The sequence below is a fragment of the Bombina bombina genome, chromosome 7, assembly GCF_027579735.1.
Source record: "Bombina bombina isolate aBomBom1 chromosome 7, aBomBom1.pri, whole genome shotgun sequence".
NCBI classification, from domain to species: domain Eukaryota; kingdom Metazoa; phylum Chordata; class Amphibia; order Anura; family Bombinatoridae; genus Bombina; species Bombina bombina.
The window spans coordinates 517,386,301-517,409,797 of record NC_069505.1 but is presented as its reverse complement, the minus strand read 5'-3'; the positions used below and the strand labels follow the sequence as shown (position 1 = coordinate 517,409,797).

Here is a 23,497-nt window from a genome sequence, read left to right as displayed (position 1 = left end):
AGAAACCTCTTTGAACAAGAATCAAGCGTTCAAACTCCACACCTTAAAATTAAGGTTTTGAGATCCTGATGGAAAAAAGAACCTTGAGACAGAAAGACTGGTCTTAACGGAAGAGTCCACAGCTGGCAAGAGGCCATCCGGACAAGATCCGCATACCAAAACCTGTGAGGCCATGCTGGAGCTACCAGCAGGACAAACGAGCATTCCTTTAGAATATTAGAGAATACCCTTGGAAGAAGAACTAGAGGCGGAAAGATATAGGCAGGATGACACTTTTAAGGAAGAGATAATGCATCCACTGCCTCCGCCCGAGGATCCCTGGATCCGGACAGATACCAGGGAAGTTTCTTGTTTAGATGAGAAGCCATCAGATCTATTTCTGAGAGTACCCACATTTGAACAATCTGAGGAAATACCTCTGGGTGAAGACCATTCGCCCAGGTGCAACGTTTGGCGACTGAGATAATCCGCTTTCCAATTGTCCATACCTGGGATATGAACCGCAGAGATTAGACAGGAGCTGGATTCCGCCCAAACCAAAATTCGAGATACTTCTTTCATAGCCAGAGGACTGTGAGTCCCTCCTTGATGATTGATGTATGCCACAGTTGTGACATTGTCTATCTGAAAACAAATGAACAACTCTCTCTTCAGAAGAGGCCAAGACTGAAGAGCTCTGAAATTGCACGGAGTTCCAAAATATTGATCGGAAATCTCACCTCCTGAGATTCCCAAACCCCTTGTGCCGTCAGATACCCCCACACAGCTCCCCAACCTGTAAGACTTGCATCTGTTGAGATTATAGTCCAGGTCGGAAGAACAAAGAAGCCCCCTGAACTAAACGATGGTGATCTGCCCACCATGTCAGAGAGTGTCGTATAATCGGTTTAAAGATATTAATAGAGATATCTTTGAGTAATCCCTGCACCATTGGTTCAGCATACAGAGCTGAAGAGGTCGCATGTGAAAACGAGCAAAGGAGATCGCATCTGATGCGGCAGTCCTAAGACCTAAAATGTCCATGCATAAGGCTACCAAAGGGAATGATTGTGACTGAAGGTTTTGACAAGCTGATATCAATGTTAAACTTCTCTTGTCTGACAAGGACAGAGTCATAGACACTGAATCTATTCTAGAAACCTAAAAAACAGAATTTATGTTTACCTGATAAATTACTTTCTCCAACGGTGTGTCCGGTCCACGGCGTCATCCTTACTTGTGGGATATTCTCTTCCCCAACAGGAAATGGCAAAGAGCCCAGCAAAGCTGGTCACATGATCCCTCCTAGGCTCCGCCTACCCCAGTCATTCGACCGACGTTAAGGAGGAATATTAGCATAGGAGAAACCATATGGTACCGTGGTGACTGTAGTTAAAGAAAATAAATTATCAGACCTGATTAAAAAAACCAGGGCGGGCCGTGGACCGGACACACCGTTGGAGAAAGTAATTTATCAGGTAAACATAAATTCTGTTTTCTCCAACATAGGTGTGTCCGGTCCACGGCGTCATCCTTACTTGTGGGAACCAATACCAAAGCTTTAGGACACGGATGAAGGGAGGGAGCAAATCAGGTCACCTAAATGGAAGGCACCACGGCTTGCAAAACCTTTCTCCCAAAAATAGCCTCAGAAGAAGCAAAAGTATCAAACTTGTAAAATTTGGTAAAAGTGTGCAGTGAAGACCAAGTCGCTGCCCTACATATCTGATCAACAGAAGCCTCGTTCTTGAAGGCCCATGTGGAAGCCACAGCCCTAGTGGAATGAGCTGTGATTCTTTCGGGAGGCTGCCGTCCGGCAGTCTCGTAAGCCAATCTGATGATGCTTTTAATCCAAAAAGAGAGAGAGGTAGAAGTTGCTTTTTGACCTCTCCTTTTACCGGAATAAACAACAAACAAGGAAGATGTTTGTCTAAAATCCTTTGTAGCATCTAAATAGAATTTTAGAGCGCGAACAACATCCAAATTGTGCAACAAACGTTCCTTCTTTGAAACTGGTTTCGGACACAGAGAAGGTACGATAATCTCCTGGTTAATGTTTTTGTTAGAAACAACTTTTGGAAGAAAACCAGGTTTAGTACGTAAAACCACCTTATCTGCATGGAACACCAGATAAGGAGGAGAACACTGCAGAGCAGATAATTCTGAAACTCTTCTAGCAGAAGAAATTGCAACTAAAAACAAAACTTTCCAAGATAATAACTTAATATCAACGGAATGTAAGGGTTCAAACGGAACCCCCTGAAGAACTGAAAGAACTAAATTGAGACTCCAAGGAGGAGTCAAAGGTTTGTAAACAGGCTTAATTCTAACCAGAGCCTGAACAAAGGCTTGAACATCTGGCACAGCTGCCAGCTTTTTGTGAAGTAACACAGACAAGGCAGAAATCTGTCCCTTCAGGGAACTTGCAGATAATCCTTTTTCCAATCCTTCTTGAAGGAAGGATAGAATCTTAGGAATCTTAACCTTATCCCAAGGGAATCCTTTAGATTCACACCAACAGATATATTTTTTCCAAATTTTGTGGTAAATCTTTCTAGTTACAGGCTTTCTGGCCTGAACCAGAGTATCGATAACAGAATCTGAGAACCCTCGCTTCGATAAGATCAAGCGTTCAATCTCCAAGCAGTCAGCTGGAGTGAAACCAGGTTCGGATGTTCGAACGGACCCTGAACAAGAAGGTCTCGTCTCAAAGGTAGCTTCCAAGGTGGAGCCGATGACATATTCACCAGATCTGCATACCAAGTCCTGCGTGGCCACGCAGGAGCTATCAAGATCACCGACGCCCTCTCCTGATTGATCCTGGCTACCAGCCTGGGGATGAGAGGAAACGGCGGGAACACATAAGCTAGTTTGAAGGTCCAAGGTGCTACTAGTGCATCCACTAGAGCCGCCTTGGGATCCCTGGATCTGGACCCGTAGCAAGGAACTTTGAAGTTCTGACGAGAGGCCATCAGATCCATGTCTGGAATGCCCCACAGCTGAGTGACTTGGGCAAAGATTTCCGGATGGAGTTCCCACTCCCCCGGATGCAATGTCTGACGACTCAGAAAATCCGCTTCCCAATTTTCCACTCCTGGGATGTGGATAGCAGACAGGTGGCAGGAGTGAGACTCCGCCCATAGAATGATTTTGGTCACTTCTTCCATCGCCAGGGAACTCCTTGTTCCCCCCTGATGGTTGATGTACGCAACAGTTGTCATGTTGTCTGATTGAAACCGTATGAACTTGGCCCTCGCTAGCTGAGGCCAAGCCTTGAGAGCATTGAATATCGCTCTCAGTTCCAGAATATTTATCGGTAGAAGAGATTCTTCCCGAGACCAAAGACCCTGAGCTTTCAGGGATCCCCAGACCGCGCCCCAGCCCATCAGACTGGCGTCGGTCGTGACAATGACCCACTCTGGTCTGCGGAATGTCATCCCTCGTGACAGGTTGTCCAGGGACAGCCACCAACGGAGTGAGTCTCTGGTCTTCTGATTTACTTGTATCTTCGGAGACAAGTCTGTATAGTCCCCATTCCACTGACTGAGCATGCACAGTTGTAATGGTCTTAGATGAATGCGTGCAAAAGGAACTATGTCCATTGCCGCTACCATCAACCCGATCACTTCCATGCACTGAGCTATGGAAGGAAGAGGAACGGAATGAAGTATCCGACAAGAGTCTAGAAGCTTTGTTTTTCTGGCCTCTGTCAGAAATATCCTCATTTCTAAGGAGTCTATTATTGTTCCCAAGAAGGGAACCCTTGGTGACGGAGATAGAGAACTCTTTTCCACGTTCACTTTCCATCCGTGAGATCTGAGAAAGGCCAGGACTATGTCCGTGTGAGCCTTTGCTTGAGGAAGGGACGACGCTTGAATCAGAATGTCGTCCAAGTAAGGTACTACAGCAATGCCCCTTGGTCTTAGCACAGCTAGAAGGGACCCTAGTACCTTTGTGAAAATCCTTGGAGCAGTGGCTAATCCGAAAGGAAGCGCCACGAACTGGTAATGCTTGTCCAGGAATGCGAACCTTAGGAACCGATGATGTTCCTTGTGGATAGGAATATGTAGATACGCATCCTTTAAATCCACCGTGGTCATGAATTGACCTTCCTGGATGGAAGGAAGAATAGTTCGAATGGTTTCCATCTTGAACGATGGAACCTTGAGAAACTTGTTTAAGATCTTGAGATCTAAGATTGGTCTGAACGTTCCCTCTTTTTTGGGAACTATGAACAGATTGGAGTAGAACCCCATCCCTTGTTCTCTTAACGGAACAGGATGAATCACTCCCATTTTTAACAGGTCTTCTACACAATGTAAGAATGCCTGTCTTTTTATGTGGTCTGAAGACAACTGAGACCTGTGGAACCTCCCCCTTGGGGGAAGCCCCTTGAATTCCAGAAGATAACCTTGGGAGACTATTTCTAGTGCCCAAGGATCCAGAACATCTCTTGCCCAAGCCTGAGCGAAGAGAGAGAGTCTGCCCCCCACCAGATCCGGTCCCGGATCGGGGGCCAACATTTCATGCTGTCTTGGTAGCAGTGGCAGGTTTCTTGGCCTGTTTTCCCTTGTTCCAGCCTTGCATTGGTCTCCAAGCTGGCTTGGCTTGAGAAGTATTACCCTCTTGCTTAGAGGACGTAGCACTTTGGGCTGGTCCGTTTCTACGAAAGGGACGAAAATTAGGTTTATTTTTTGCCTTGAAAGGCCGATCCTGAGGAAGGGCGTGGCCCTTACCCCCAGTGATATCAGAGATAATCTCTTTCAAGTCAGGGCCAAACAGCGTTTTTCCCTTGAAAGGAATGTTAAGTAGCTTGTTCTTGGAAGACGCATCAGCCGACCAAGATTTCAACCAAAGCGCTCTGCGCGCCACAATAGCAAACCCAGAATTCTTAGCCGCTAATCTAGCCAATTGCAAAGTGGCGTCTAGGGTAAAAGAATTAGCCAATTTGAGAGCATTGATTCTGTCCATAATCTCCTCATAAGGAGGAGAATCACTATCGACCGCCTTTATCAGCTCATCGAACCAGAAACATGCGGCTGTAGCGACAGGGACAACGCATGAAATTGGTTGTAGAAGGTAACCCTGCTGAACAAACATCTTTTTAAGCAAACCTTCTAATTTTTTATCCATAGGATCTTTGAAAGCACAACTATCCTCTATGGGTATAGTGGTGCGTTTGTTTAAAGTGGAAACCGCTCCCTCGACCTTGGGGACTGTCTGCCATAAGTCCTTTCTGGGGTCGACCATAGGAAACAATTTTTTAAATATGGGGGGAGGGACAAAAGGAATACCGGGCCTTTCCCATTCTTTATTAACAATGTCCGCCACCCGCTTGGGTATAGGAAAAGCTTCTGGGAGCCCCGGCACCTCTAGGAACTTGTCCATTTTACATAGTTTCTCTGGGATGACCAACTTGTCACAATCATCCAGAGTGGATAATACCTCCTTAAGCAGAATGCGGAGATGTTCCAACTTAAATTTAAATGTAATCACATCAGGTTCAGCTTGTTGAGAAATGTTCCCTGAATCAGTAATTTCTCCCTCAGACAAAACCTCCCTGGCCCCATCAGACTGGGTTAGGGGCCCTTCAGAAACATTATTATTAGCGTCGTCATGCTCTTCAGTATCTAAAACAGAGCAGTCGCGCTTACGCTGATAAGTGTTCATTTTGGCTAAAATGTTTTTGACAGAATTGTCCATTACAGCCGTTAATTGTTGCATAGTAAGGAGTATTGGCGCGCTAGATGTACTAGGGGCCTCCTGAGTGGGCAAGACTCGTGTAGACGAAGGAGGGAATGATGCAGTACCATGCTTACTCCCCTCACTTGAGGAATCATCTTGGGCATCATTGTCATTGTCACATAAATCACATTTATTTAAATGAATAGGAATTCTGGCTTCCCCACATTCAGAACACAGTCTATCTGGTAGTTCAGACATGTTAAACAGGCATAAACTTGATAACAAGTACAAAAAACGTTTTAAAATAAAACCGTTACTGTCACTTTAAATTTTAAACTGAACACACTATTACTGCAAATGCGAAAAAACATGAAGGAATTGTTCAAAATTCACCAAATTTTCACCACAGTGTCTTAAAGCCTTAAAAGTATTGCACACCAAATTTGGAAGCTTTAACCCTTAAAATAACGGAACCGGAGCCGTTTTGAACTTTAACCCCTTACAGTCCCTGGTATCTGCTTTGCTGAGACCCAACCAAGCCCCAAGGGGAATACGATACCAAATGACGCCTTCAGAAAGTCTTTTCTAAGTAACAGAGCTCCTCTCACATGCGACTGCATGCCATGCCTCTCAAAAACAAGTGCGCAACACCGGCGCGAAAATGAGGCTCTGCCTATGCTTTGGGAAAGCCCCTAAAGAATAAGGTGTCTAAAACAGTGCCTGCCGATATTATTATATCAAAATACCCAGATAAAATGATTCCTCAAGGCTAAATATGTGTTAATAATCAATCGATTTAGCCCAAAAAAAGTCTACAGTCTTAATAAGCCCTTTTTGAAGCCCTTATTTACAATCGTAATAAACATGGCTTACCGGATCCCAGAGGGAAAATGACAGCTTCCAGCATTACATCGTCTTGTTAGAATGTGTCATACCTCAAGCAGCAAGAGACTGCTAACTGTTCCCCCAACTGAAGTTAATTGCTCTCAACAGTCCTGTGTGGAACAGCCATGGATTTTAGTGACGGTTGCTAAAATCATTTTCCTCATACAAACAGAAATCTTCATCTCTTTTCTGTTTCTGAGTAAATAGTACATACCAGCACTATTTCAAAATAACAAACTCTTGATTGAATAATAAAAACTACAGTTAAACACTAAAAAACTCTAAGCCATCTCCGTGGAGATGTTGCCTGTACAACGGCAAAGAGAATGACTGGGGTAGGCGGAGCCTAGGAGGGATCATGTGACCAGCTTTGCTGGGCTCTTTGCCATTTCCTGTTGGGGAAGAGAATATCCCACAAGTAAGGATGACGCCGTGGACCGGACACACCTATGTTGGAGAAAGGTTACACTTGTCTGAGGAATCAATGAACTGATTGGTAAATTGATCCTCCAACCATGAACTTGAAGAAACAACACAAGTCGATTCGTATGAGATTCTTCGAAAATGAGAAGACTGAGCAAGTACCCAGATATTGTCCAATAAGGAAATTCCAAAAAACCCTGTTCTCCGATTACAGAAAGAAAGGCACCGAGAACCTTTGAAAAAAATTCTTGGAACTGAGGCTAGGCCAAACGGTAGAGCCACAAAACTGGTAATGCTTGTCTAAAAAGAGAATCTCAGACACTAAAAGTGATCTGGATGAATCGGAATATGTAGATACACATCCTGTAAATCTATTGTAGACATATAATGCCCTTGCTAAACAAAAGGCAGGACAGTCCTACAGTAACCATCTTGAATGTTGGTATCCTTACATAACGATTCAATATTGATAGATCCGGAACTGGTCTGAAGGAATTGACCTTCTTTGGTACAATGAAGAGATAAAATAAAACCCCAGCCCCTGTTCCAGAACTGGAACTGGCATAATTACTCCAGCCAACTCTAGATCTGAAACACATTTCAGAAATGCTGAGCCTTTGCTGTGTTAACTGGGACACGGGAAAGAAAAAAATCTCTTAGCAGGAGGCCTTAACTGAAGCCAATTCTGTACCTTTCTGAAACAATGTTCTGAAACCAGAAATTGAGAACGGAATTGATCAAAATTTCTTTGAAGAAAACGTAATCTGCCCCATACCAGCTGAGCTGGAATAAGGTCCGCACCTTCATGGGTACTTAGGAGCTGGCTATAGGTTTTCTAAAAGGCTTGGATATATTCCAAACTGGAAATAGTTTCCAAACTGATACCGCTCCTGAGAATGAAGGATCAGGCTTTTGTTCCTTATTGTGAGGAAAGGAACGAAATGATTATTAGACCTAAATTTACCTTAGATTTTTTATCCTTTGGAAAAAAAGTTCCCTTCCTTCCAGAAACAGTTGAAATAATAATTTATTACCCTGGAAAGAAAGGGAAAGCAAAGTTGACTTAGACATATCAGTATTCCAAGTTTAATCCATAAAGCTTTTCTAGCTAATAGCTAGAGACATATACCTGACATCAACTCTAATGATATCAAAAGATGGTATCACCAATAAAATTATTAGCATGTTATAGAATAATAATAATGCTACAAAATTATGATCTGTTACTTGTTGCGCTAAAGCTTCTAACCAAAAAGTTGAAGCTGCAGCAACATCCGCTAAAAATATAGCAAGTCTAAGAAGATTACCTGAACATAAGTAAGCTTTTCTTAGAAAGGATTCAATTTTCCTATCTAAAGGATCCTTAAATGAATTACTATCTGCCGTAGGAATAGTAGCACATTTAGCAGGAGTAGAGACAGCCCCATAACCTTAGGGATTTTGTCCCAAAAAAACTCTAATCTGTCAGATGGCACAGGATATAATTGCTTAAACGTTTAGAAGGAGTAAAAGAATTACCCAAATTATTCCATTCCCTGGAAATTACTTCAGAAATAGCATCAGGGAGATAAAACACTTCTGGAATAACTACAGGAGATTTAAAAACCTTATTTAAACGTTTAGATTTAGAATCAAGAGGACCAGAATCCTCTATTTCTAATGCAATTAATACTTCTTTAAATAAAGAACGAATAAATTCCATCTTGAACAAATACAAAGATTTATCAGCATCAACCTCTGAGACAGAAACCTCTGAACCAGAAGAACCATTATCAGTATCAGAATGATTATGTTCATTTAAAAATTCATCTGAAAAAAGAGAAGTTTTAAAAGACTTTTATGTAAACTAGAAGGAGAAATAACAGACATAGCCATCTTAATGGATTTAAAAAATAAAATCTCTTATGTTTATCAGGAACACTCTGAAAATTAGATGTTGACGGAACAGCAACAGGTAATGTAACAGTACTAAAGGAAATTTTATCTGCATTAATAAGTTTGTCATGACATGCAATACAAACAACAGCTGGAGAAACAGATACCAAAAATTATAGCAGATACACTTAGCTTGGTAGCTCCAGCAGTAGACAGCGATTTTCCTGTAGTATCTTCTGACTCAGATGCAACGTGAGACATCTTGCAATATGTAAGAGAAAAAACAACATATAAAGCAAAATTGATCAAATTCCTTAAATGACAGTTTCAGGAATGGGAAAAAATGCCAAAGAACAAGCTTCTAGCAACCAGAAGCACTGAAAAAAGAAGACTTAAATAATGTGGAGACAAAAGCGACGCCCTTATTTTTTAGCGCCAAATAAGACGCCCACATTATTTGGCGCCTAAATGCTTTTGGCGCCAAAAATGACGCCACATCCGGAACGCCGACATTTTTGGCGCAAAATAACGTCAAAAAATGACGCAACTTCCGGCGACACGTATGACGCCGGAAACGGAAAATAATTTTTGCGCCAAAAAAGTCCGCGCCAAGAATGACGCAATAAAATGAAGCATTTTCAGCCCCCGCGAGCCTAACAGCCCACAGGAAAAAAAGAGTCAAATTTTTGAAGGTAAGAAAAAATGATTAATTCAAATGCATTATCCCAAATATGAAACTGACTGTCTGAAAAATAAGGAAAGTTGAACATTCTGAGTCAAGGCAAATAAATGTTTGAATACATATATTTAGAACTTTATAAACAAAGTGCCCAACCATAGCTTAGAGTGTCACAGAAAATAAGATTTACTTACCCCAGGACACTCATCTACATGTTTGTAGAAAGCCAAACCAGTACTGAAACGAGAATCAGCAGAGGTAATGGTATATATATAAGAGTATATCGTCGATCTGAAAAGGGAGGTAAGAGATGAATCTCTACGACCGATAACAGAGAACCTATGAAATAGACCCCGTAGAAGGAGATCACTGCATTCAAATAGGCAATACTCTCCTCACATCCCTCTGACATTCACTGCACGCTGAGAGGAAAACCGGGCTCCAACTTGCTGCGGAGCGCATATCAACGTAGAATCTAGCACAAACTTACTTCACCACCTCCATCGGAGGCAAAGTTTGTAAAACTGAATTGTGGGTGTGGTGAGGGGTGTATTTATAGGCATTTTAAGGTTTGGGAAACTTTGCCCCTCCTGGTAGGAATGTATATCCCATACGTCACTAGCTCATGGACTCTTGCTAATTACATGAAAGAAATTTTCTTTCGTCATTCAGATAGAGCATGCAATTTTAAGCAACTTTCTAATTTATTCCTATTATCAAATTTTATTCATGGTATCTTTATTTGAAAAGCAAGAATGAAAGTTTAGATGCCGGCCCATTTTTGGTGAACAACCTTAGTTCTTGCTGAATGGTGGATAAATTCACCCACCAATAAACAAGTGCTGTTCAGTGTTCTAAAACAAAAATTGGCTTGCTCCTTAGCTTAGATGCCTTTTTCAAATAAAGGTAGCAAGAGAACGAAGAAAAAACAGAATTTATGTTTACGTGATAAATTACTTTCTCCAACGGTGTGTCCGGTCCACGGCGTCATCCTTACTTGTGGGATATTCTCTTCCCCAACAGGAAATGGCAAAGAGCCCAGCAAAGCTGGTCACATGATCCCTCCTAGGCTCCGCCTACCCCAGTCATTCGACCGACGTTAAGGAGGAATATTTGCATAGGAGAAACCATATGGTACCGTGGTGACTGTAGTTAAAGAAAATAAATATCAGACCTGATTAAAAAAAAACCAGGGCGGGCCGTGGACCGGACACACCGTTGGAGAAAGTAATTTATCAGGTAAACATAAATTCTGTTTTCTCCAACATAGGTGTGTCCGGTCCACGGCGTCATCCTTACTTGTGGGAACCAATACCAAAGCTTTAGGACACGGATGAAGGGAGGGAGCAAATCAGGTCACCTAAATGGAAGGCACCACGGCTTGCAAAACCTTTCTCCCAAAAATAGCCTCAGAAGAAGCAAAAGTATCAAACTTGTAAAATTTGGTAAAAGTGTGCAGTGAAGACCAAGTCGCTGCCCTACATATCTGATCAACAGAAGCCTCGTTCTTGAAGGCCCATGTGGAAGCCACAGCCCTAGTGGAATGAGCTGTGATTCTTTCGGGAGGCTGCCGTCCGGCAGTCTCGTAAGCCAATCTGATGATGCTTTTAATCCAAAAAGAGAGAGAGGTAGAAGTTGCTTTTTGACCTCTCCTTTTACCGGAATAAACAACAAACAAGGAAGATGTTTGTCTAAAATCCTTTGTAGCATTTAAATAGAATTTTAGAGCGCGAACAACATCCAAATTGTGCAACAAACGTTCCTTCTTTGAAACTGGTTTCGGACACAGAGAAGGTACGATAATCTCCTGGTTAATGTTTTTGTTAGAAACAACTTTTGGAAGAAAACCAGGTTTAGTACGTAAAACCACCTTATCTGCATGGAACACCAGATAAGGAGGAGAACACTGCAGAGCAGATAATTCTGAAACTCTTCTAGCAGAAGAAATTGCAACTAAAAACAAAACTTTCCAAGATAATAACTTAATATCAACGGAATGCAAGGGTTCAAACGGAACCCCCTGAAGAACTGAAAGAACTAAATTGAGACTCCAAGGAGGAGTCAAAGGTTTGTAAACAGGCTTAATTCTAACCAGAGCCTGAACAAAGGCTTGAACATCTGGCACAGCGGCCAGCTTTTTGTGAAGTAACACAGACAAGGCAGAAATCTGTCCCTTCAGGGAACTTGCAGATAATCTTTTCCAATCCTTCTTGAAGGAAGGATAGAATCCTAGGAATCTTAACCTTGTCCCAAGGGAATCCTTTAGATTCACACCAACAGATATATTTTTTCCAAATTTTGTGGTAAATCTTTCTAGTTACGGGCTTTCTGGCCTGAACAAGAGTATCGATAACAGAATCTGAGAATCCTCGCTTCGATAAGATCAAGCGTTCAATCTCCAAGCAGTCAGCTGGAGTGAAACCAGATTCGGATGTTCGAACGGACCCTGAACAAGAAGGTCTTGTCTCAAAGGTAGCTTCCAAGGAGGAGCCGATGACATATTCACCAGATCTGCGTACCAAGTCCTGCGTGGCCCCGCAGGAGCTATCAAGATCACCGACGCCCTCTCCTGATTGATCCTGGCTACCAGCCTGGGGATGAGAGGAAACGGCGGGAACACATAAGCTAGTTTGAAGGTCCAAGGTGCTACTAGTGCATCCACTAGAGCCGCCTTGGGATCCCTGGATCTGGACCCGTAGCAAGGAACTTTGAAGTTCTGACGAGAGGCCATCAGATCCATGTCTGGAATGCCCCACAGCTGAGTGACTTGGGCAAAGATTTCCGGATGGAGTTCCCACTCCCCCGGATGCAATGTCTGACGACTCAGAAAATCCGCTTCCCAATTTTCCACTCCTGGGATGTGGATAGCAGACAGGTGGCAGGAGTGAGACTCCGCCCATAGAATGATTTTGGTCACTTCTTCCATCGCCAGGGAACTCCTTGTTCCCCCCTGATGGTTGATGTACGCAACAGTTGTCATGTTGTCTGATTGAAACCGTATGAACTTGGCCCTCGCTAGCTGAGGCCAAGCCTTGAGAGCATTGAATATCGCTCTCAGTTCCAGAATATTTATCGGTAGAAGAGATTCTTCCCGAGACCAAAGACCCTGAGCTTTCAGGGATCCCCAGACCGCGCCCCAGCCCATCAGACTGGCGTCGGTCGTGACAATGACCCACTCTGGTCTGCGGAATGTCATCCCTCGTGACAGGTTGTCCAGGGACAGCCACCAACGGAGTGAGTCTCTGGTCCTCTGATTTACTTGTATCTTCGGAGACAAGTCTGTATAGTCCCCATTCCACTGACTGAGCATGCACAGTTGTAATGGTCTTAGATGAATGCGTGCAAAAGGAACTATGTCCATTGCCGCTACCATCAACCCGATCACTTCCATGCACTGAGCTATGGAAGGAAGAGGAACGGAATGAAGTATCCGACAAGAGTCTAGAAGTTTTGTTTTTCTGGCCTCTGTCAGAAAAATCCTCATTTCTAAGGAGTCTATTATTGTTCCCAAGAAGGGAACCCTTGTTGACGGAGATAGAGAACTCTTTTCCACGTTCACTTTCCATCCGTGAGATCTGAGAAAGGCCAGGACAATGTCCGTGTGAGCCTTTGCTTGAGGAAGGGACGACGCTTGAATCAGAATGTCGTCCAAGTAAGGTACTACAGCAATGCCCCTTGGTCTTAGCACAGCTAGAAGGGACCCTAGTACCTTTGTGAAAATCCTTGGAGCAGTGGCTAATCCGAAAGGAAGCGCCACGAACTGGTAATGTTTGTCCAGGAATGCGAACCTCAGGAACCGATGATGTTCCTTGTGGATAGGAATATGTAGATACGCATCCTTTAAATCCACCGTGGTCATGAATTGACCTTCCTGGATGGAAGGAAGAATAGTTCGAATGGTTTCCATCTTGAACGATGGAACCTTGAGAAACTTGTTTAAGATCTTGAGATCTAAGATTGGTCTGAACGTTCCCTCTTTTTTGGGAACTATAAACAGATTGGAGTAGAACCCCATCCCTTGTTCTCTTAATGGAACGGGATGAATCACTCCCATTTTTAACAGGTCTTCTACACAATGTAAGAATGCCTGTCTTTTTATGTGGTCTGAAGACAACTGAGACCTGTGGAACCTCCCCCTTGGGGGAAGTCCCTTGAATTCCAGAAGATAACCTTGGGAGACTATTTCTAGCGCCCAAGGATCCAGAACATCTCTTGCCCAAGCCTGAGCGAAGAGAGAGAGTCTGCCCCCCACCAGATCCGGTCCCGGATCGGGGGCCAACATTTCATGCTGTCTTGGTAGCAGTGGCAGGTTTCTTGGCCTGCTTTCCCTTGTTCCAGCCTTGCATTGGTCTCCAAGCTGGCTTGGCTGGAGAAGTATTACCCTCTTGCTTAGAGGACGTAGCACTATGGGCTGGTCCATTTCTACGAAAGGGACGAAAATTAGGTTTATTTTTTGCCTTGAAAGGCCGATCCTGAGGAAGGGCGTGGCCCTTACCCCCAGTGATATCCGAGATAATCTCTTTCAAGTCAGGGCCAAACAGCGTTTTCCCCTTGAAAGGAATGTTAAGTAACTTGTTCTTGGAAGACACATCAGCCGACCAAGATTTCAACCAAAGCGCTCTGCGCGCCACAATAGCAAACCCAGAATTCTTAGCCGCTAACCTAGCCAATTGCAAAGTGGCATCTAGGGTGAAAGAATTAGCCAATTTGAGAGCATTGATTCTGTCCGTAATCTCCTCATAAGGAGGAGAATCACTGTCGACCGCCTTTATCAGCTCATCGAACCAGAAACATGCGGCTGTAGCGACAGGGACAATGCATGAAATTGGTTGTAGAAGGTAACCCTGCTGAACAAACATCTTTTTAAGCAAACCTAATTTTTTATCCATAGGATCTTTGAAAGCACAACTATCCTCTATGGGTATAGTGGTGCGTTTGTTTAAAGTGGAAACCGCTCCCTCGACCTTGGGGACTGTCTGCCATAAGTCCTTTCTGGGGTCGACCATAGGAAACAATTTTTTAAATATGGGGGGAGGGACGAAAGGAATACCGGGCCTTTCCCATTCTTTATTAACAATGTCCGCCACCCGCTTGGGTATAGGAAAAGCTTCTGGGAGCCCCGGCACCTCTAGGAACTTGTCCATTTTACATAGTTTCTCTGGGATGATCAACTTGTCACAATCATCCAGAGTGGATAATACCTCCTTAAGCAGAATGCGGAGATGTTCCAACTTAAATTTAAATGCAATCACATCAGGTTCAGCTTGTTGAGAAATGTTCCCTGAATCAGTAATTTCTCCCTCAGACAAAACCTCCCTGGCCCCATCAGACTGGGTTAGGGGCCCTTCAGAAACATTATTATTAGCGTCGTCATGCTCTTCAGTATCTAAAACAGAGCAGTCGCGCTTACGCTGATAAGTGTTCATTTTGGCTAAAATGTTTTTGACAGAATTGTCCATTACAGCCGTTAATTGTTGCATAGTAAGGAGTATTGGCGCGCTAGATGTACTAGGGGCCTCCTGAGTGGGCAAGACTCGTGTAGACGAAGGAGGGAATGATGCAGTACCATGCTTACTCCCCTCACTTGAGGAATCATCTTGGGCATCATTGTCATTGTCACATAAATCACATTTATTTAAATGAATAGGAATTCTGGCTTCCCCACATTCAGAACACAGTCTATCTGGTAGTTCAGACATGTTAAACAGGCATAAACTTGATAACAAGTACAAAAAACGTTTTAAAATAAAACCGTTACTGTCACTTTAAATTTTAAACTGAACACACTTTATTACTGCAAATGCGAAAAAACATGAAGGAATTGTTCAAAATTCACCAAATTTTCACCACAGTGTCTTAAAGCCTTAAAAGTATTGCACACCAAATTTGGAAGCTTTAACCCTTAAAATAACGGAACCGGAGCCGTTTTGAACTTTAACCCCTTACAGTCCCTGGTATCTGCTTTGCTGAGACCCAACCAAGCCCCAAGGGGAATACGATACCAAATGACGCCTTCAGAAAGTCTTTTCTAAGTAACAGAGCTCCTCTCACATGCGACTGCATGCCATGCCTCTCAAAAACAAGTGCGCAACACCGGCGCGAAAATGAGGCTCTGCCTATGCTTTGGGAAAGCCCCTAAAGAATAAGGTGTCTAAAACAGTGCCTGCCGATATTATTATATCAAAATACCCAGATAAAATGATTCCTCAAGGCTAAATATGTGTTAATAATCAATCGATTTAGCCCAAAAAAAGTCTACAGTCTTAATAAGCCCTTTTTGAAGCCCTTATTTACAATCGTAATAAACATGGCTTACCGGATCCCAGAGGGAAAATGACAGCTTCCAGCATTACATCGTCTTGTTAGAATGTGTCATACCTCAAGCAGCAAGAGACTGCTCACTGTTCCCCCAACTGAAGTTAATTGCTCTCAACAGTCCTGTGTGGAACAGCCATGGATTTTAGTGACGGTTGCTAAAATCATTTTCCTCATACAAACAGAAATCTTCATCTCTTTTCTGTTTCTGAGTAAATAGTACATACCAGCACTATTTCAAAATAACAAACTCTTGATTGAATAATAAAAACTACAGTTAAACACTAAAAAACTCTAAGCCATCTCCGTGGAGATGTTGCCTGTACAACGGCAAAGAGAATGACTGGGGTAGGCGGAGCCTAGGAGGGATCATGTGACCAGCTTTGCTGGGCTCTTTGCCATTTCCTGTTGGGGAAGAGAATATCCCACAAGTAAGGATGACGCCGTGGACCGGACACACCTATGTTGGAGAAAATAGGAGTAAATTAGAAAGTTGCTTAAAATTGCATGCTCTATCTGAATCACAAAAGAAAAAATCTGAGTTAAGTGTCCCTTTTAAACCCTCATGCAATTTTAAACAACTTTCTAATTTACTTCCATTACATAATTTACTTCATTTTCTTGTTATCCTTTGCTGAAAAACACATCTAGATTGGCTTAGAAGCTGCTAATGAAGTAAAATTAGATAACAGAAGTAAATCGGAACGTTGTTTAAAATTGCATTCTCTACCTGAATAATAAAATATTTTTTGGGTTTAGCATTCATTTAAATTAACAAAATACAATTTTAAGCAAAAATAGAGCTCCAAATCTATTGGATTTTTAGGAGGATGACATTGAACTGGAGACTTGAAAAATGAAACCGGATGTGAAGGTCATTAAAAAAAAACATACCTGAAGAAAGTTTCTACCTTACCAAAGTAACGCTTTATGTGGTCTTAAAATTAACCTTTAGTGAGCTTACCTGCTTGCGCATTTTTTAAGGCCACTTTGTTGGACACAGTGACAGAAATTTTGGAAGCACTGGTGTCAGGGCGCCGGACGGGAGTGGACGGTGGAGAATCCCTGCTCAGACTGTTGGCAATCATCCTTGTGGCAGCTACAAGTAACAAATGGTGGAAGAGTCTTTTAGTTGATTGATGATAGCGAAAGAAAGCGAGACTAGAGAAAGCGAGAATAGAGAAAAAAAAGCGAGAATAGAAAAAAAAGCGAGAATAGAGAAAAAAAGCGAGAATAGAGAAAGAAAGCGAGAATAGAGAAAGAAAGCGAGAATAGAGAAAGAAAGCGAGAATAGAGAAAGAAAGCGAGAATAGAGAAAGAAAGCGAGAATAGAGAAAGAAAGCGAGACTAGAGAAAGCGAGAATAGAAAAAGCGAGAATAGAGAAAAAAAGCGAGAATAGAGAAAAAAAGCGAGAATAGAGAAAGAAAGCGAGAATAGAGAAAGAAAGCGAGAATAGAGAAAGAAAGCGAGAATAGAGAAAGAAAGCGAGAATAGAGAAAGAAAGCGAGAATAGAGAAAGAAAGCGAGAATAGAGAAAGAAAGCGAGAATAGAGAAAGAAAGCGAGAATAGAGAAAGAAAGCGAGAATAGAGAAAGAGAAAAAAGCGAGAATAGAGAAAGAAAGCGAGAATAGAGAAAGAAAGTGAGATGGAGTTGAGAGAGATGGAGAGAAAAATTAGTTAGCTAGTTACATTGGGACACTGATATATTTCAGGAATCCCTGAATAGCCATTGACATGTATATATTTTTTTTAGAAGACATCCCAAAGTACTGATCTAGGCCCATTTTGGTATATTTCATGCCACCATTTCACCGCCAAATGAGATCAAATAAAGAAAAAATTAACTTTTTCATAATTTTTTTTCACAAACTTTAGGTTTCTCACTGAAATTATTTGCAAACAACTTGTGCAATTATCGCATAAATGGTTGTAAACGCTTCTCTGGGATCCCCTTTGTTCATAAATAGCAGACATATATGGCTTTGGCGTTGCGTTTTGGTAATTAGAAGGCCGCTAAATGCCACTGCGCACCACACATGTATTATGCCCAGCAGTGAAGGGGTTAATTAGGGAGCATGTAGGGAGCTTCTAGGGTTAATTTTAGCTTTAGTGTAGTAGACAACCCCAAGTATTGATCTAGGCCCATCTTGGTATATTTCATGCCACCATTTCACCGCGATCAAATAAAAAAAAAAAAAAAAATGTTACATTTTTTACAATTTTAGGTTTCTCACTGAAATTATTTACAAACAACTTGTGCTGCAATTATGGCATAAATGGTTGTAAATGCTTCTCTGGGATCCCCTTTGTTCAGAAATAGACATTTATGGCTTTTGAGTTGCTTTTTGGCAATTAGAAGGCCACTAAATGCTGCTGCGCATCACACGTGTATTATGCCCAGCAGTGCAGGGGTTAATTAGATAGCTTGTAGGGAGCTTGCAGGGTTAATTTTAGCTTTAGTGTAGAGATCAGCCTCCCACCTGAAACATCAGACCCCCTGATCCCTCCCAAACATCTTTCTTCCCTCCCCCACCCCACAACTGTCCCGCCATCTTAAGTACTGGCAGAAAGTCTGCCAGTACTAAAATAAAAGGCATTTTTTTATGAATTTTTTTTTTTTTTTATATATCTGTTTAGCTGTGATGGACCCCCCCCCTTTAGCCCCCAACCTCTCTGATCCCCCCAAACAGCTCTATAACTCTTGCCCACATCCTATTTGCTGCCATCTTGGGTACTGGCAGCTGTCTGCCAGTACCCAATTTGCCTCCTAAAAATGTTTTTTTTTTTATTTATTTTTTTATGTAATTACATTTTTTCTGTAGTGTAGCTGCCCCCCCTCAATACCCTCCTCCCTCTCCCAGATCCTTTGACAATTATTTCCCCCCTCCCTCTCTCCCATTCATTAATTCATTGGTGGCAGTGGCTGTTACGCAATCGCGCGCATGCGCGCTCCCTGCACGCACCCGGCGTGCACCTTGCACATTCAGAAACCGGATAGCGATGGGCCGCCCACCCACGATCGGGCCCATTGCTACCGGTGGAGAGAGGGCCACAGAGTGGCTCTCTGCATCGGTTTTCGAAAAAAGGTATTGCAGTAATGCCTCAATCTCGAGGCATCACAGCAATACCTTGAAAGCGGCTGGAAGCGATCAGGATCGCTTCCAGACGTTTTAAACCCTGATGTCGTACAGGGTACCTCGCTGATCTTTAAAGACCAGGTTGTGTGCAACGTACCCTGTACGACATGCGTGGTTAAAAGGACACCAACTGAACAATTCACAATAAAATAAAAAAAATTGATTTGTCTACAAATCACCACAAATACATCAAAACGGTAGAATTTAGTAAATGTATGCAAAGAGGACCAAGTCGCCACTTTTCAAATCTGATCAACTGAAGCATCATTCTTAAAAGCCCACAAAGTGGAAACTGATCTAGTAGAATGAGCTGTAATTCTCTGAATCGGGGCCTGACCCGACTCCAAATAAGCTTGATGAATCAAGTTTCAACCAAGAAGCCAAGGAAATAGCAAAAGCCTTCTGACCTTTCCTAGGACCAGAAAATAAAACAAATAGACTGGAAGTCTTTCTGAAATTGAAAAGAAGTCTGCAAAACTGCCTTATCCTGATGAAAAATCAGAAAAGGAGACTCACAAGAAAGAGCAGATAGCTCAGAAACTCTTCTAGCAGAAGAGATAGCCAAAAGGAACAACACTTTCCAAGAAAGTAGATTAATGTCCAAAGAATGCATAGGCTCAAATGGAGGAGCCTGTAAAGCCTTCAGAACCAAATTCAGACTCCAAGGAGGAGAAATTTATTTAATGACAGGCTTAATACGAACTAAAGCCTGTAAAAAAATAATTTATGCTTACCTGATAAATTTATTTCTCTTGTGGTGTATCCAGTCCACGGATCATACATTACTTGTGGGATATTCTCCTTCCCAACAGGAAGCTGCAAGAGGACCACCCACAGCAGAGCTCTCTATATAGTTCCCCCTCTCCCTGCCACCTCCAGTCATTCGACTGAAGACAAGCAAGAGAAAGGGGAAACCATAGGGTGCAGTGGTGACTGAAGTTTGAAGTTTAAAAATAAAATATACCTGCCTTAAAATGACAGGGCGGGCCGTGGACTGGATACACCACAAGAGAAATAAATTTATCAGGTAAGCATAAATTATGTTTTCTCTTGTAAGGTGTATCCAGTCCACAGATCATCCATTACTTGTGGGATACCAATACCAAAGCTATAGGACACGGATGAAGGGAGGGACAAGGCAGGAACTTAAACTGAAGGCACCACTGCCTGCAAGACCTTTCTCCCAAAAATAGCCTCCGAAGAAGCAAAAGTATCAAATTTATAGAACTTTGAAAAAGTATGAAGCGAAGACCAAGTCGCCGCCTTACAAATCTGTTCAACAGAAGCCTCATTTTTAAAAGCCCATGGGGAAGCTACCGCTCTAGTAGAATGAGCTGTAATCCTTTCAGGAGGCTGCTGGCCAGCAGTCTCATAAGCTAAGCATATTATACTCCTTAGCCAAAACGAAAGAGAAGTTGCCGAAACCTTTTGGCCTCTCCTCTGTCCAGAGTAGACAACAAACAATGCAGATGTTTGACGAAAATCTTTAGTAGCTTGTAAATAAAACTTTAAAGCACGAACCACGTCAAGATTGTGTAATCGACGTTCCTTTGAAGAAGGATTAGGACACAATGACGGAACAACAATCTCCTGATTGATATTCTTATTCGATACCACCTTAGGTAAAAACCCAGGTTTGGTACGCAAAACTACTTTAGCTGCATGGAAGATCAGATAAGGGGAATCACACTGTCAAACTCTACGAGCCGAGGAGATAGCTACCAAAAACAGAACTTTCCAAGATAAAAGCTTGATATCTATGGAATGCAAGGGTTCAAACGGAACCCCTTGAAGAACTTTAAGAACTAAATTTAAACTCCATGCAGCAACAGGTTTAAACACAGGCTTGATTCTAACTAAAGTCTGACAAAATGCCTGAACGTCTGGAATATCCCCCAGACGCTTGTGCAAAAGAATAGACAAAGCACAAATATGTCCCTTTATGGAACTCGCTGACAAACCCTTCTCCAATCCATCTTGGAGAAAAGACAATATCCTAGGAACCTTGACCTTACTCCATGAGTAACCCTTGGATTCACACCAATGAAGATATTTACACCATATCTTATGATAGATTTTCCTGGTGACAGGCTTTCGTGCCTGAATTAAGGTATCAATGACTGACTCGGAGGAGCCATGCTTTGATAAAATCAAGCGTTCAATCTCCAGGCAGTCAGTCTCAGAGAAATTAGATTTGGATGGTTGAAAGGACCCTGAAGTAGAAGGTCCTGTCTTAGAGGCAGAGTCCATGGTGGAAAGGATGACATGTCCACCAGATCTGCATACCAAGTCCTGCGTGGCCACGCAGGTGCTATCAAAATCACTGATGCTCTCTCCTGCTTGATTTTGGCAATCAGACGAGGGAGCAGAGGAAACGGTGGAAACACATAAGCCAGGTTGAAGGACCAAGGCGCTGCTAGAGCATCTATCAGCGCTGCCTTGGGATCCCTGGACCTGGACCCGTAACAAGGAAGCTTAGCATTCTGGCGAGACGCCATGAGATCCAGTTCTGGTTTGCCCCAACGTTGAATCAACTGTGCAAACACCTCCGGATGGATCTCCCACTCCCCCGGATGAAAGGTCTGTCGACTTAGAAAATCCGCCTCCCAGTTCTCTACTCCTGGGATATGGATAGCTGATAGGTGGCAAGAGTGAATCTCTGGCCAACAAATTATCTTTGAAACCTCCAACATCGCTTGGGAACTCCTTGTTCCCCCTTGATGGTTGATGTAAGCTACAGTCGTGATGATGTCCGACTGAAATCTGATGAACCTCATTGTTGCTAGCTGAGGCCAAGCCTGAAGAGCATTGAATATCGCTCTTAGTTCCAGAATATTTATCGGGAGAACCTCCTCCTGAGTCCACGATCCCTGAGCCTTCAGGGAGTTCCAGACTGACCCCCAGCCCAGAAGGCTGGCATCTGTAGTTACTATTGTCCAATCTGGCCTGCGAAAGGTAATACCTTTGGACAGATGGACCCGAGATAGGCACCAGAGAAGAGAATCCCTGGTCTCTTGATCCAGATTTAGTAGAGGGGACAAATCTGTGTAATCCCCATTCCACTGACTGAGCATGCAGAGTTGCAGCGGTCTGAGATGTAGGCGGGCAAACTGAACTATGTCCATTGCCGCTACCATTAAGCCGATTACTTCCATACACTGAGCCACCGAAGGGCGAGAAGTAGAATAAAGAACACGGCAAGAATTTAGAAGTTTTGATAACCTGGCCTCTGTCAGGTAAATCCTCATTTCTACAGAATCTATCAGAGTTCCCAGAAAGGAAACTCTTGTGAGAGGGGATAGAGAACTCATCTTTTCGTTCACCTTCCACCCATGCGACCTCAGGAATGCCAGAACGATGTCCGTATGAGACTTGGCAATTTGGAAATTTGACGCCTGTATCAGAATGTCGTCTAAGTAAGGGGCTACTGCTATGCCCCGCGGCCTTAGGACTGCCAGAAGTGCCCCCAGAACCTTTGTAAAGATTCTTGGAGCTGTAGCTAACCCAAAGGGAAGAGCCACAAACTGGTAATGCCTGTATAGGAAGGCAAACCTGAGAAACCGATGATTATCTTTGTGTATCGGAATGTGAAGATAAGCATTCTTTAAGTCCACAGTAGTCATGTATTGACCCTTCTGGATCATAGGTAGGATGGTCCGAATAGTCTCCATCTTGAATGATGGGACCCTGAGAAATTTGTTTAGGATCTTGAGATCTAATATTGGTCTGAAGGTTCCCTCTTTTTTGGGAACCACAAATAGATTTGAATAGAAACCTTGACCCTGTTCCTCCTTTGGAACTGGGTGGATCACTCCCATAACTTGGAGGTCTTGAACACAATGTAAGAATGCCTCTCTCTTTATCTGGTTTGCAGATAATTGTGAAAGGTAAAACCTCCCTTTTGGAGGGGAAGCTCTGAAGTCCAGAAGATATCCCTGGGACACAATTTCCAACGCCCAGGGATCCTGGACATCTCTTGCCCAAACCTGGGCGAAGAGAGAAAGTCTGCCCCTTACTAGATCCGTTACCGGATCGGGGGCCAATCCTTCATGCTGTCTTAGAGGCAGCAGCAGGTTTCTTGGCCTGCTTACCTTTGTTCCAAGTCTGGTTAGGTCTCCAGACCGGCTTGGACTGGGCAAAATTTCCCTCTTGTTTTGTATTAGAGGAAGTTGATGCCGCACTCGTCTTAAAGTTTCGAAAGGCACGAAAATTAGTTTGTTTGGTCCTTAACTTGTTAGACCTATCCTGAGGAAGGGCATGACCTTTTCCTCCAGTAATATCAGAAATTATCTCCTTCAATCCAGGCCCGAATAGGGTCTGCCCCTTGAAGGAAATATTAAGAAGCTTAGACTTTAAAGTAAAGTCAGCTGACCATGATTTAAGCCATAGCGCCCTACGCGCCTGAATAGCAAAACCAGAATTCCTAGCCGTTAGTTTAGTTAAATGAACAATGGCATCAGAAACAAATGAATTGGCTAGCTTAAGTGCTCTAAGCTTGTCAAGAATATCATCCAATG

The 23,497-nt window shown here is 42.9% G+C and overlaps 1 protein-coding gene across 1 annotated transcript in view; it reads right to left on the bottom strand.

Moving 5' to 3' along the window:
- Window positions 1-23,497, bottom strand: part of C7H19orf47 (chromosome 7 C19orf47 homolog) — an 82,885-nt gene that overhangs the window by 3,038 nt on the left and 56,350 nt on the right. The window contains exon 6 of the mRNA XM_053721762.1: window positions 16,806-16,940. Coding sequence (XP_053577737.1) covers window positions 16,806-16,940 — 135 coding nt within the window. The remainder of the gene's footprint in view (window positions 1-16,805; window positions 16,941-23,497) is intronic.